At 48.4% G+C, this 14880-nt stretch overlaps 1 protein-coding gene across 2 annotated transcripts in view; it reads right to left on the bottom strand.

The window, feature by feature from the left end:
- Positions 1-591: 591 nt before the first annotated feature.
- Positions 592-14880, bottom strand: part of CLPB (ClpB family mitochondrial disaggregase) — a 161361-nt gene continuing 147072 nt past the window's right edge. For both annotated transcript variants that reach the window (XM_008149929.3, XM_008149930.3), the window contains 7 exons: positions 9828-9872; positions 9312-9473; positions 2760-2916; positions 1898-1971; positions 1626-1745; positions 1317-1421; positions 592-907 (listed from right to left, as the gene is read on the bottom strand). In XM_008149929.3, coding sequence (XP_008148151.2) covers positions 659-907; positions 1317-1421; positions 1626-1745; positions 1898-1971; positions 2760-2916; positions 9312-9473; positions 9828-9872 — 912 coding nt within the window. In that variant the 3' untranslated portion in view covers positions 592-658. The remainder of the gene's footprint in view (positions 908-1316; positions 1422-1625; positions 1746-1897; positions 1972-2759; positions 2917-9311; positions 9474-9827; positions 9873-14880) is intronic.

Here is a 14880-nt window from a genome sequence, read left to right as displayed (position 1 = left end):
CAGAGTAGGCCAGGTGTGACTCAGTCAGCCATCCTCCTAGAAGTGCTCTACACTGGCTAGATCCAAGGCTGGAGAAACTTGGTCTGGCCTGACCCAGAACACAGGGTGAGAAGAACAGTAGCTATGATATGGCAGTGGAAGGGGGAAGGGTTCTATGGGTCCCTTTCCCTTGGAATTTTAGGGCATGGAAAAGAGGTAGTTACAGCCTAAACTGCAGAACCTCTGTGCCTGGGCCTCTGTATTCTTTCTGCACTCTCTGTGGAGACATTCTGAGGGCCAGCAGAGGGTGGCAGGTCATAGTCTGGCCCCTGTCTTCTTCCAGCCAGATCTGCTCTTAGCTGCCATACTTCTGAGCTTCCAGAGAACATGATCAAGTTCCAGAGACTATGGGGCATGGAGATCATGCTGAAGGACAGAGATAAGGGACCTCCTCCCCTCTCTTCTTGAAGGGGGTGCAGGGGCAGCTCCTCCTGGAGACTGTTAGCAAGCTTTGGACCCACAACAAAGGTGACAGGGGAGGGGTCTTGCAGGGGCTGTTGAGGAGGTAAGAGGCTGGGGGGAGAGGAGCAAGAGGTATGAGGGGAAGGTAGGTCGGTTGCCATGCCACAGCTGAGGGGCCTTTATTGGACGTTGAGGGCACTAGGCAGGTAGGTAGAGGCTAGAGGGTGTGGCACACCTTCTCAGGGTGTAGTGGTGCCCGGATGTCCAGTTTGTGGGTCTTGCTGTCCTTATCGATGATCTCCAACCGTAATGTAGGTGAGCGCTTCTCAGTCTGGGGTGAGGGCAGATCAGGGCTCTTGAGTAGCTGCTTGTCTGAGTCCTCCACAGTGATGCGCAGAGTACAGCCCCCTGGCAGCAGGTCCTGTTCATAGGCAGCTGCCAACTGGTTCACCACACGGCGTTCTACCTACAGGTCGCAGGTGAAGTGGTCGTCACTGCTGAGGCCTGGGCCGGCCTGTGGCCTGAAGGTCAGGCTCTATCGCCTACCATTGTGCCTTTGCTTGGCATGAAGGCCAGCCTCTATCGCTTACTACTAGGGCAAGCACTTATGCCGAGCTTCAGTTTTCTCATCTGCAAAGGGCTAACAACACACAACTCGCAGGATTGTGCTCAAAACTCAATGTCAGTTTTTAAGGTTTCCAATATAGTTCCCCATCCTGGTAGGGGTTACCCTCCAAAACAGGGTTTGATTTGATCATCCTGTGTTTTTTATTCTACAAGGGCATCTGTTCTGGGTAGGGACAATTCCAGGCTGGGAGCCCAGGGACTGGGTCTAGGGGTACCAGGGAGGGAAGTGTGGCGGGACCTATGCTCACCTCATGCTTGATGGAGCGGGCGCCATAGTGCACATTGTAGCCATCAACCAACACGTCTGCCACCTCTCGGTCCCAGAGCAGTGTGATATTGTGCCTTTGCTTGGCCTGAGAAAGGTCAGACAGGAGTATGTCTGCATGTGGCCTAGGGCTTTCCATCTCTCATCACTGCCTGAGGCCTGGGCCTGTGAGAGACTATGTGCCCTAGGGCCACTGCCCCCGCCCCCCCACCACTGTGCTCCACCTTTTGGGAGGTGATGCGCCCAGTGGGAAAATATCCCATCCCCACCCATGGGCAGTCCCCACTCTTACTCTCTTGGCCCAGAAGTTCAGTTCCTTGTTGACTAGCTGGATGAGCTCCGAGTGGCAGAAAGGGAGGAAGTAGACGATCTCATTGATTCGTCCCAAAAACTCATCCCTCCGGAAGTGAGCCTGCAGAGCCAGATAAGGGGTGAGCTCAGTGACTGAGATGGGGGTAAAGGCAATTACTGGACCCCAGTGGAGAAGATATGGGGGCTTCCATAGCTTTAGGCTAAGGGGATCCCCCACCCAAGGTTTCAGTGGGAAGGACAAAGACCTCTTACTTTCAGGATGGGCCGAATCACATTCTCTTTGAAATTCTTTGATATGGTGATCTTGTCACTAATTTGGACATCTCCTGTAGAAACAGAATCATAAACTGATTACTCCCCACACCAAGGTTTGGGAGATGTGCCAGCCCCTTGACCCCATCCATGAAAAGAGCCCCGGTCCTGTCGTTGATGAGCTGTGTAATCCTGGTCAATGTCTCAGGCTCTTTGGGCCTTGGCCTGGTCTTCTTACTTGAACAGTGAGAGGACTGGTCTGGGTACTTTGTGAGGCCCTTCCAGCTCTTATGTACTACAAAGCCTGGGGTTCTTACAGCGGAAGTTGTGTGAGAAAAGGAGGGAAGAAGAAGAGAGTCAAAACCAAGATTTGAGTTTTGACTTGGAGGAAGGGGGCAGGAGGGTTCAATTCCAAATGGAAAGGTGACAGTTAGGGCCTTCTGTCTGGTACACTCCTCCTTTCCAGCACTCTCCAGCCTACCTACCCAGGAAGGCTCCTCGGCTGAAAAAGTCTGTGTCCATCTCCACAGTTTCTGATCTGCTGTCCCCTCATTGCACCAAAGCATCTGTTAAGTAAGGGTCCCTTCAGTTCCCCAAGACTCTGGCCTCTTCTTGGTCCTTCACCTGGGGTGCTCCATCCACTCCTCTGTCTGGGATGCTCCTGTCACCTGAGACCTGGGGCTTTATAGAGGAAGTAAGGGCACTGTCTCACTGTCTCCCTCCACTATCTGGTATGGTGCTTGGAATCTACCAGGACCTTCACCAAGGCTTAGGACCCCAATACCATCCTTGCCCCCAAGAGATGTGCTGGTGATCTGGGCATTTGCCCAGTTGCCTAGACAGCCCAGGCTATGTGCCATACCAAGGTTCTCAGCAATACGGTTATGGCTCATCTCCAAAGCTTCCTGCCTCAGCTGCAGTGCGTGCTGTGCGATCTCGTCACTGGCCACATTGGAGGTCATAATGAAGATGGCGTCCTTGCAGTCGATGGTTTTCCCTTTTCCATCTGTCAGCCGACCCTGGGAATGAACAGTGACTGCACAGTTAGGGAACTACAAGACCAAGCACCTCTTCCAGGAGGTCTCTCCTACCCCCGGCAGAGTCAGCTGCTTGCTCCCTGGGTTCTCTGCGCACTGTTCTCACCCTCGGTTGCAGTGCTCACTGCCCTGGGCTGCAACAGATTCACATACTGAGCACCTGCAGCGAGAATGCATTTGCTGTGTCAACAGTCAGGGTGCCTAATTATCCCTGGCACCCAGAAGCCAGCTTGATTTTACATGCACCCATCCAACACACTTTTCTGGAAGCCCATGCTAGTCCAGGCTCTGTGTTGGGGCACTAGGCACCCACTGAGCCCTGGACATACTCCCAGTCTAGAGGAGTGACACTGAGTAATGACAAGTCAGTGCATTAGGTGTTATCATAGGGGAAGCCCAAGTTGCTGTAGTTCAGAGGAGGGTACTTCACTGGGCCACTGTGAAGATGAGATATGGTCATACTGAAGAATATTCCTTAGTTAACCAAGCTGTGCAAATTTATTTTTTACTTTACCCAAATCTGTCTTTATTAAAACTGTGCAAGTTTTGTGAACTGTTATTACTGTAGCAAACACATATATTTATTGGATCAAAATGAATAGAAACAGAGAGGGATAGAAAATAATGCTCTCCCTTTAACCAACTTGGGAAGTTTCCTTGGAATCTTTAATTCTTTCTAGAAGTGACATAAAAGAGAGCATGTGTACTTGAGACAGATGCACAACGGAAAGAGAAAAGGAGCAATAGCAGAGGAAGATAAAGAAGAACAAGAAAAGTATAGGTCATTTAGTTCAAGGGCAAGGAGCTCCATCCACTCAGCAAACCTCACATCTATCACCGTACAGCAGCACTTTGCAGCATTTAGAACAAAAGCAATGATCAGGGCCTCACTGAGAGGCACTGATGGAGCAACAACAGGGGAAACTGATGGGCATTTCCACCATAGGGACCTGCTTAATGTTTTCTGTGTACTATTACACTCCACCCACCAGAAGCTCCAAGAAGGTAGAGGCTGGATTTTGTTCTCACTGGGTCCTAGACAGTGTTTGGTGCATAGTAAGTGTTCAGTGTCTGTGTGTTAAATGCCTAAATCCTCACAACCCCTACAGAGAAACTGAGGCTCAGAGAGGTTAGGTAACTCATTCAAGGTCTCATAGCTAGTAAACTCTACAGCTGAGGCTCGAACTGTTTGATCACAGAGACACGCCCTTCCTTCTGTACCAGGCTACTGAGGTCATACCAGTAGTGCTGGATAAATGAGGCTCCATGAAATTTTCTTTCCCTAAGTAAAATTTTCTCAGAATTCTGCCAAATATAGTTTGCATCATTTGATCCTTGCTGGAGAGAAACAACTGGGATTTCCTCTGGGTTACAGACAAAGCATAGCTCTTACCAGGCCAGATAACATGACTCTGGGGGATAGATAGGTCTGTGGGCTCCTGCCTGTCCCAGCCTCAGCAGCTGGAAATCAATCCTCAAGCGTTTTCCTTAACCTGTTGTCCTGACTCAAAGTCAGCCCTTGCTTCCAAAACCAAAGCAATGGTGCCCTATCCAGTTTGGCTCAATGGATAGAGTGTCAGCATGTGGACTGAAAGGTCCCAGGTTTGATGCCTGGGTTTCAGGCTCAATCCCCAGTAGGGGGCGTACAGGAAGCAGTTGATCAATGATTTTCTATCATCACTGATGTTTCTATATCTCTTTCCCTTTCCCTTCCTTTCTGAAATCACTAAAAAATAGAAAATAATAAAATAAAAATATTTAAAAACAAAAACTCCAAAGCAATGGTCCTCATAGGCAATATGGGAAGGAATGTATATTGCCTGAGCACCTATTGCATGCTGGCCATGGTATTGGGTGCTTTTCAGCTTCACTTTACACTAGCCCTTGGAACAGGCCTCTCAGAAAGTATTATTTCCAAGGGGGTCTACTCAAAAGGGGCCTCGTGATCTAAGTCCCTGCTCACTCTCCCATCCCTGCCTTCGGATGAGACAAGGGGAAGGCAAGGGCACAAATGGATCTTCTTGAGCTTTTGCCATTAGTTTTCTTGCTTATAGGTTACAATATGAGAGAATCCACTCCTTAGTAGGGACCAGGTCTGCAGGAGTGTGGGACACGCCCAGGTGCATGCATATGATACTAAGTGTTCGCAGAGCTCATTCCTGAGGACTGAGTGCACACACTGCTGCACTGGCCAGAGCAATAACCAGTGGCAATTTCATTCTGAGAGATCAAAGCTGTGCTCATAACTGGGCCTGAGGATGGGTCCCAGGTGGATCAGGGGAGCAGGTGCAGTGTATGACTGACCCAAGGGTGACTTCATGTCTCTGTCCTCAGAGTCCGTGGCAATAAAGATGTGTCCCAAAGAGGGAGCTGTCACTGTCCCACCTTCCAGCAATGCTCACCCCAGGGCTCCATGGGCTGTTTTCCCACTGCTTGTATCTTTGAAGGGAGGAGCAGAGGTGGGCTTTTTTTGCGGGCCAGTCTCTTCCTGGGACTATGGCCCTGTGCCATAGGTTTTGGGGTCACCTGGGATGTGACCAGCATTAGTCCTGCTTGGTGCTTAGAAGAGAACAATAAGTTCTGCTTTTCTGGGCCCAGGCTTGGGAGAACTGGCTGGGTAGGAATGGTGGTGGTGGTGCGGGGGCTTCCCTCATGCCCCCAGACTGGATTAGGTGACCTTACAACTCACAGCACTGGCTTCTCATAGTGCAGCACTCACCATAGTTCCCTGAACTGCTTTTTGTTGCCCGTCTCCCCCACTCATTCATGAACACCGAGGCAGGGACTGTGTTTGATCTGTGTCTTCTGCCCCATAATGAACCAGTCTCCTGCTTTGCTCTATCAATCCCTCTTTGGCTCTTTCCTGCTAGGTGGGAGGCTCTGTGTTAGCCCTCTCCTCTTCTCTGCATACTATCTTCTCCCCAGTTGAGAGATCTCATCCCTTCCCTTAGTTTCCATTACCTTCTCTGGGCTGGACCATTCCTGAATCTCTACGTCTAGTCCATACCTCTCCTATGCTCCAGATCGGCGGTCGCCAACTGGTGGTCCGCAGATCTGAAAGGTTGGTGACCGCTCCTCCAGATATCTCCAACTGATGAATGACCACTTAGACAACTCCATCTGGCTGTTCCTCAGGCACTGCCTTTTAACAGTTTCAAACCTCAGCTCCCCACCTTCCTCTCCGATTTGCAGCTCATTCTCCTGCATTCCCTGCCTCAGCTGATAGCAGCAGTAGCAGTCCAGTCAACCAGGCCAGAAATCCTGCCACTCATCTCCTTGGCTCCTCCTTCTCTCTTCCCATCCAATCACTGAGCCCTGCACAGTGACCTCCTGGTAATTCTCCCCATCCCAGGGTCCTGCTTTAGATAGGCCTCCCAGCTCTGAACTCTTCAATAGTCTCCTCGCTGCCCCTTCTTCCTTCTTTCCTCTCACGGCTACGAATAAGAACTTTATCAAGTGAAAACCTGACCATATTTCTCTCGTTTAAAGTCTTTAAAAGCTCCCTATGATCCACCAAATAAATCTATGTTCCTTTACCTGGCATTTTAACTGGCCCCAGTCTATCTAACCCACCTCATCTCCACCATTTTGTTCTCGCTTTCCTCTACAGTCAAGCAGTACTGAACAGCTGTCAGTCCCTGGGTATAACAGGCTGCCTCATGTCCCCTATGCTTCTGCATATCTGATGTCTGCTGCTGGCCCTTCTCACCTCTGTTCATATGGCAAACACTTATTCATCCTTAGAAGGTTTGCTGAATTACGTTAGTCACACAGCATTTCCCGTGATGCTGTGGGCTCTGGCAATGGTTGGAGTAGGACAAGGTCCCTTTCCTCAAGGGGCACAATATATAAATCTGGCTAAGGAAAATTGGATAGCAGCTTTGGTCAATGGAACCAAGGGCATAAATATCAGAAACTGCAGTGGGCTGAAACCGGTTTGGCTCAGTGGATAGAGCGTTGGCCTGCGGACTCAAGGGTCCCAGGTTCGATTCCGGTCAAGGGCATGTACCTTGGTTACGGGCACATCCCCAGTAGGGGGTGTGCAAGAGGCAGCTGATCGATGTTTCTCTCATCGATGTTTCTAACTCTCTATCCCTCTCTCTTCCTCTCTGTAAATAATCAATAAAATATATTGAAAGAAAGAAAGAAAGAAAGAAAGAAAGAAAGAAAGAAAGAAAGAAAGAAAGAAGAAAGAAAGAAAGAAAGAAACTGCAGTGGGCTAGTAGAGGCTGCAGAAAGGAATTATCAACTCCCAAAAGGCAGTTGTGGAGTGACAGCAGGGGAGGGGTGGACAGGGCTTCCATGTGGGGCCAACTGTATTTCAGTCAGCAGTTGCCTTCTGTCCTTCTGGCCAAGGAGGCCATCAGAGGTACCTCTCCAGGGATGTCAGAGGCCAAACCGGCTGCTGGATTCTCCCTTCCTGTGAATGCTTCACTGATGATCTACTCCTTTCTTATGGTCCCAGCGGCATGGAAGTTATTACTTAAGCTGCAGGCTCTGGAATTGAACTGCTTGGGTTTGAACCTGGATTCCCTCTTTCCAGACCATGGGTGAATTACTTATCTCACTTTACTTCAGTTTCCCCATTTGTTACATGGAGGCAGTAATAATATCTATCTTCCTAAGGTTGTTGGGAGGATTAAAGGAATTGATACATGTAAATTTTTATAATAGTGCCTGGCATACAAAGTACAAAAATATCAACTATTATCACATGTCCTTTCCACCTACCAGGCAGGGAGTCCCTGGAGGGTAGGTTTGGTGCATAGCTTAATATCTGAATCCCATCAAGAGTCTGGAACAGGCCCTGGCTGGTTTGGCTCCATGGATAGAGTGTTGGCCTGCGGACTGAATGGTCCCAGGTTCGATTCCGGCCAAGGGCACATGCCTGGGTTGTGGGCTTGATCCCTGGTAGGGGGTGTGCAGGAGGCAGCCAATCAATGATTCTCATCATTTATGTTTCTATCTCTCTCTCCCTCTCTCTTCCTCTCTAAAATCAATAAAATATATTTAAAAAAAAAGAGTCTAGAACAGAGCAGAAGGTTTTAGAGCACAGGTATAACTGAATATGTGACATTTGAAGGACTGATCTTCATTCAACAGCAGAAGTCTGGGGAGAGGGAGTAGCTGAGAAGCTAGGAAGACCTCAACAAAATTCGGCAGGGGCAAGGATGCTAGGCCAGGTGGGGAAGGTGGTGGGAAGCTGTGGGAACATTTGAATGTGCGTCTTCTTGGCTTGGTACCTGGTCTACTATTTGGTCCAGGGGGAGTTTCTTCATGCACCTCATCTAGTGCACTTGTGACATGGGAAGCAAAACTCCTTCCTGTTTCCCTAGGGCTGGAGGGGCTAAGTAGAAAAGGTGGGCTGGACTCCATGTGGCAACGTGCTGGCTAATATAGCTTCTGTGAGGGAGAAGAAAAGGCTCATCCTGGGTCTGCAGTCCCTGGAAAAAGTGGAGGTCATCCCCTTCAGATAAGCTCTCCCTCAAGGTAAGGAGTGGTACAGAGGGGAGAACTGGGGCTCTGGAGTCAGATGTATTTGCAGCCCAATCTGGCTCCTCCACACAGTAGCTCTGTGGCCTTGGACAAGTCATTTATAACTGCTGAACCTGGATTTCTTCATCTGTAAAAACTGAGATTGTTTCTACCTTGCATGGCTATTGTGATGATTAGGGATACCATCTGTAAAGTCTTTAGCACAGCTTGGTATATAGAATGTGCTGAATAAAAGGGCTTCTTCTCCTTATTTAGAATTTGCTCCACGTGTATGTGTGCATGTGTGTGTGTGGTGGGAGGGGGATGCTGTCTCATTTGTGATGAGCCTGGAGCTCCTCAGAAGAGGTCCATGAGCCAGAAAGGTTCTTGAGCTTACTTTGGATCCAGCCTTCCTGTATGTCACATGAGGTCCCTGATGCCTGAGGATGAAACAGAGTTGGAACTACAAGTTCAGGTCTTTCTCTCCTGGCACCTCTGCCCACTCTGTCTCTCTGGAAGGTAGTCTGGGCAGTGACAAAATTTCTACTCTTGGGCAGTGCTGGCCTTCCCTTGATGCCCAGCCTGGGCCTTGGTCCAGAGAGGGGTTGAAACCACATCTGCTAAGTGCCCAAATGTACACATGGGGGAGCAGCAAGTTGAGGAATGATCTGACAGGCCTCTGGGCCCTTGGTTCCTACTGCTCACAGACCCTCATACCTATGGGTATGTGGCAGAATCCTATCACTATCTATGTGGCCTTAGGTACTTTGCCTCCCCTTTTTGAGCTATAGTTTTTCCTGTGTAACACAGGGTGATCCCTGCTATCTGAGCACATGGGACTTAGCCAGCAAGCATTTTCAGAGGGCCCCAGATAGCTCAGCCTCCATTCCAGTCCATTTCACCTCATCAAACAGCTGCAGCATGATGGTAAGCACATCTGGATGGGCCTTGTCCACCTCGTCAAAGAGCACCACGGCATTGGGGCATTGTTTCAGCTTCTTGGTCAGTTGGCCACCCTCCTCGTGGCCGATGTAGCCTGGTGGGGACCCAATAAACTTGGCCACCTAGGGGAAGGAAGGAAACATGTTACAAAGGCCTTTCCATGCTTTGAGTTTCCAATTTGGGGCAAGCACAAGAAGATGGCTTTACATACAATGTTAAGACTACCTATCTCAACAAGGAGTGTCAGGCTGAATCCTAGGGTGGCAGGAATCCTGCTATGATGGGAGAGCAGATAGATCTTTTCTATGCTTATTCTTCAGAGCAAATCTTATGCAAACAGGTCAGTGACCCTGCTGCATACATATGTCCCCAAAGGACAAATCACAAGACTGCTGGAATTATCTCGGGCCCAAATGACAAGCCACATCAAAATTCTCAGCCCTCCAAACCACACTTCACCGAGGACTCTCACTTACCTCATGCCGCTCCTGGAACTCAGACATGTCCAGCCTGATGAAGCCCTGTGTGGAAATAAGCATGAGTCCAATCGGCAAGAAGGCAAATACCCACAAGCTTTCAGACCACACCAATTCAGGATCTTCCATCCCATTCTTCGATGTTCTTTCCGGCTCCTTGCCTCTTTTTCTGTCCACTCAGTCCCTACATGATTCCATTCCCTACCTTAACGAACCAAGTCATGTCCCCGTCCTTCTAAATCTGGCCCAGAATTTCTCTTTTCTCAGGCAGAACTCTACTGGTCTGATTACCACATCATCCACCCAACCTCCCGTTCTCCCATCCATTCCACATTTCCTGAGGGCATCCATGTGTGCTGGGCACTGGAGCTACAACAGTGAACAAGACTTGGTCTCTGTCCTTGAGGGGCACCCGTTGAGTAGGGTGGGCAGACATGGACAAAGTCAGTCACAATCAGCGTGGATTGTGATTGACATGGAGGGGAGCAACACATAACCAGACAGCTGCATGGTGCCCTCACATTTGCAAGTCATTGTGGGCACATGCCCTTTTAGTTTCCTCTTCTTTTAAACAAATATACCTTTTTATTTATTTACATTTCTTCATTTCATCTAAAGTCACCCATAACATAGCTTGCAGCCTTTCTCTCACCACTGCTGGGCCTAGGGGTGATTTCCAAGGAAGTGGTCCCCTGGGGTGAGGCCTGACCATGATTAGCCCCGGAAGAGAACACTGGGTAGTGTGGCATTTGTGAGTCAACACAGGCAGAGGACACACTCCTTTTCAAGAAGAATTTAGAGAGTTATAAAATCATTCATGGGTGCCGTCTCTCCACCCATCCAGGGTTCCCCACACTCTCCCCAGGCTCCTCTCTTGACAGCACGTGCTCCTGTCTGAGAGTGCACACTCACTAAGCTCATGTCTTTTGAGAGCTGGGGATGACGGATGCCAAGGCCCCGGGAGGGTGGTAGCTATATTTGAAATGCAGGCCTATTCTAGCTTGGTCTTTGGTCTGAAATTCACTCAGTGATGTACTTCTAGTTTTTTCTCTGTCCTGTCACTCTGTACCCAAGGTATGGGGTGGCAGAAAGAGCCCCAGAGGCCTGCTGCTAGTCTCAGTTCTGCCACAATCTGTGTGGCCTTAGGTACGCTGCCTCCCCTTTTTGAGCTAGTTTTTCCTGTGTAACACAGGCCCTGTTTCCTCTCCTAGTCTCACCAGGGGCCTGAGGAGAGGACCTAACCCAAGGGTGGGAAAGGCCTGGGAGAGTTATTAAAATCATGTGGGGGTGATCCCTGCTATCTGAGCACATGGGGCTTAGCCAGCAAACGTTTTCAGAGGGCCCCAGACAGCTCAGCCAAGAGAAACAGGCTTCAGGAAGGGTGGGAGGATGGACATGGGGAAGCTGGGAGTGCTGCCCAGAGGGAGCAATGGGCTGGAAGCCATGACATGGGTATCTGATAATAACTCAGTTACTTACTATGGGTGCTTACTACGTGCCTGGCAAGTTATAAAGGGCTCATAACATTTTCAAGTCTATGAGGTAGCACTATTATCATCCCCATCTTACAGATGACAAAGCTGAGTCACAGATTAAAGTAACTTGCCCAAGGTTACTCAAGCTTGACAATCTGGCTCAAGTCTACTGCCTCATATTTCCGGCTCTGTCAATCAGTTGGGCTGTTGGCAGTCCTCATTTGAAGGGTTCTGAGTTTTGTGCCTAGATATCAATGTCCCAGGATACTGGGAGTATAGACTAGGGCTTACTTATGTCAAGTGATCTGGATTCTCACCCTAGTTGTTAAGAAAATTTGAACAAGCCTCGGGGATTGATTTTCTTGACTGGAATAATTTTGGTTTCATATGAGCTTAGCTTAGGGTAATCTAGAAGTGAGGCAAGGATAATGATAGTAATATCCAACATGTATTGATTGCTTACCAGGTGCTATCATTTTATTTCATCTCATTAACATTCATAATAATCCAGTGAGATAGGCACCATTTTTAAACCCATTTTGCAGATGAGAAAACTGATGTAAACTGAGATCCCGGCCAACTCCACAGAGTAGTTTAAAGTTGGGTTTGAATACAGGCAGGTGGACTCAGATTCGTGTTCTGACCCCTTTGTCATTCTGCCCTATAACTGCAAGTCTTTATGGCTCCTCCACTCTATTTCAGGATGAGATCACAGAAAAGCATTAAGGTTTTTTCTCAAGGATTATTAACCCTAATAATGGGAGTTAATAAAGCCACTCAATTTGGGAGGAATAGTAGAGGCTAATGAAGAAATAAGCTCATGGGTCTGATAAAAAATTATAAAAATGTGCAAACAATGCCTTGGAGGCAGCCAGGTCTAGAGCTATGAGTGACTTTTTACAAATGAGGCAACTAAGGATCCGAAAGCCAGAACTTGAATTCAAGTCACCGACTCCCAAGCCAGTGCTCATTTTATTTTGTCAGGCCAAGTTAACACTGGGCCCTACACCTGACACTTCCTACACACCACTCGTTGGATTCTGGAGGTTTTAGATAGCTTACGGTCCAGGGCTCTTGGATTTTGAAGGTCTCAAATATGCCTATTACATGGCCACAGGATGTCTGTGCTAAATGTAGATTCTGTAATCAGGGGTTCTGCAGAAGCACTACCTATGATTTAAAAATAAAACGCATGAATATGACAGGATTCTCATGCCTCTCATCTCCCTATGCATCATAGGGACAAAATGACGTTTACAATTTAGCCTCCTATTGCACGTGAGAACAATGATATTGAGAGTTGAAAGATTAGCCCTGGCCAGTGCTGCTCAGTGGTTAAAGCATTAGCCCATGTACCAAAGGGTATCAGGTTTGATTTCCAGTCAAAGGCACATACCTGGGTTACAGGTTCAATCCCTGGCCCCAATTGGGGCATGTGCGGGAGGCGGCCAATAGATCTTTCTCACATTGATGTCCACCCCTCCTTCCACTCTCTCTAAAAACATCATAGGGGTGTGGCTCAGTAGTTGGGCGTTGACCTATGAACCAGGAGGTCACGGTTCAATTCCCAGTCAGGTCACACGCCCGAGCTGCGAGCTTGATCCCTGGTGGGGGTGTGCAGGAGGGAACCACTCAATGATTCTCTCTCATCATTGATGTTTCTCTCTCTCCCTCTCTTTCCTCTCTGAAATTAAAAACAAAGAGTTGAGAGACTGGATTCTGATTTTACTTCTTCCTTTAACAACTGACCTTGGACAGACCCTGTAATGCCATAGGTCAGTTTTTGCATCTAAAAAGTGGGTCTGATTTAGCATCTGTGCTGTTTTCCTCATAAGATCAAATAAGATAGTCAATGGGGTACTGATGTGGAAAATATGAGGTGATGAATAAATACAAGACAAGGGAACAGGTACTTACTATGTGCTAGCGCCTGAGCTCATTTGATGCTCTGACAACCTCAAAGTACTAGACAGTCTCACTCTGAGACAAGAGAGCTGAATTGTACAGGGATAAAGTAACCTGACAAAGTAGAATTGGAACCTGTGCCAAGAAATGACTGGCTCCAGAACCTGGACCACCCAGCCCACTGCCTCCAACGGGTGATGGCGTTACTTCCTTCTCCTGGGTGAGGCATGCATTGAAAGGTGCCATCAGAACACCCTGCAGTGTTGTAAATATGCCTCCAACTGAAGAGATGCTCCAACTGAAAAATGACTTGCATCATCAGTCTTCTCACAAGCCCCCTCGCCTTTCTACACCAGCAAGTCAGCAGATACTTTCCTTCTACTTCCACTGTGTATGAAGACACATTAAGACAGCTTGGATAAGGAGATTATAATTTGTAATTAAATATTAACCTTTCTGACAGTATTAAAATTAAAACACTCAGAATTCTTCATCCCTAATCAGGTGGTTCCTGCCTGTAACTGCATCTTCCCTAATAGTCTTGCTAGTTTATGGCCCTTTCCAGAGTGCTAATTGTTTCAATCGCTGCCAACCTGATAAATTGTCTTAAAAATGCTATTTCAGTTGGAGCATATTAGCACGGTCATGTGCTGCGTCTTGCCTGCCTGCCTGTCAAGTGGGTCCGCTCTGGGTTTGGCTGAGGCAAAGCATAGCTACTAGCAGAGCCAGGGAGGCTTAGAAGGCTTCAGCCAGTTATTAGGCAGAAGAAGGCCATGTATGCAGCTCAGGACACATCCTGAGCTACCTCGTTTCTGTGGCTCTCAGGAAGGTGGCAAAGGGGCAGCTAGGCCAGAAGGACAGGAGGTGCCCAGGGTTCTGCTGCTGGGGTAGTTTGGCTGGCAAGGTCTGAGCAATTCTTATCATCTCAGCTGGGGAGGCATTCCACAGAAATGAGGCAAGGGCACCTAGGGTCGTGGGCACCCACCACTGGCGGGCAGGGGGACCTTAGCCTCCACACTGGGAAGGCTGGTAGAAAGAAGGTTTGGCCTGGGTTGAAATGTTCTTGCAGTCTCCAAGAATCGCTCTCTCTGACATTTCTCTATGCATGAAAGCACTGCCTGTCAGCATAGAAAGTCAAACTGAGCAGGCCTTGGAAAGCCAGAGTCTGAACAAATAAGGGATGGGACGGTCCTCTCCAGGGCTCCGAGTCATGGGGAAAGGGGACTGTGACAACTCCACAGCTTAGACATCAGAAATCTGGTTTGCCCTGGCCAGTGTGGCTCAGTTGGTTGGGTGTCATCCCATGCATCGAAAAATTGCTGGTTCCATTCCTGGTCAAGGCACATGCCAGGGTTGCAGGCTTAATCCCCAGTAGGGGGAGTGCAGGAGGCAGCTGATTGATGTTCGGCTTTCACATTGATGTTTCTCTCTCTCTCCTCCTTCCTCTCTGTAAAAATCAATAAAATGTCTTTAAAAAAATTCTTAAAAAAGAAGAAAAAAAAAAGAAATCCTATCTAAAAGCTCATGTGGGATGGAGAGAAGCAGTAAGACACCCCTTGTTCCTACTTGTTTTCTCCTACAGGCCCCAGGACTCCCTCTGGCATGGCCTTGATGCACAGTAATGGTATGTTTCTACAGCTGTTTCCTTCTCCAGACCGAGTTCCTCAGGGCAG

Source organism: Eptesicus fuscus, chromosome 13 (genome assembly GCF_027574615.1).
Source record: "Eptesicus fuscus isolate TK198812 chromosome 13, DD_ASM_mEF_20220401, whole genome shotgun sequence".
NCBI classification, from domain to species: domain Eukaryota; kingdom Metazoa; phylum Chordata; class Mammalia; order Chiroptera; family Vespertilionidae; genus Eptesicus; species Eptesicus fuscus.
The sequence above is the reverse complement of the archived record's forward strand: the minus strand, read 5'-3'. Positions and strand labels throughout refer to the sequence as shown.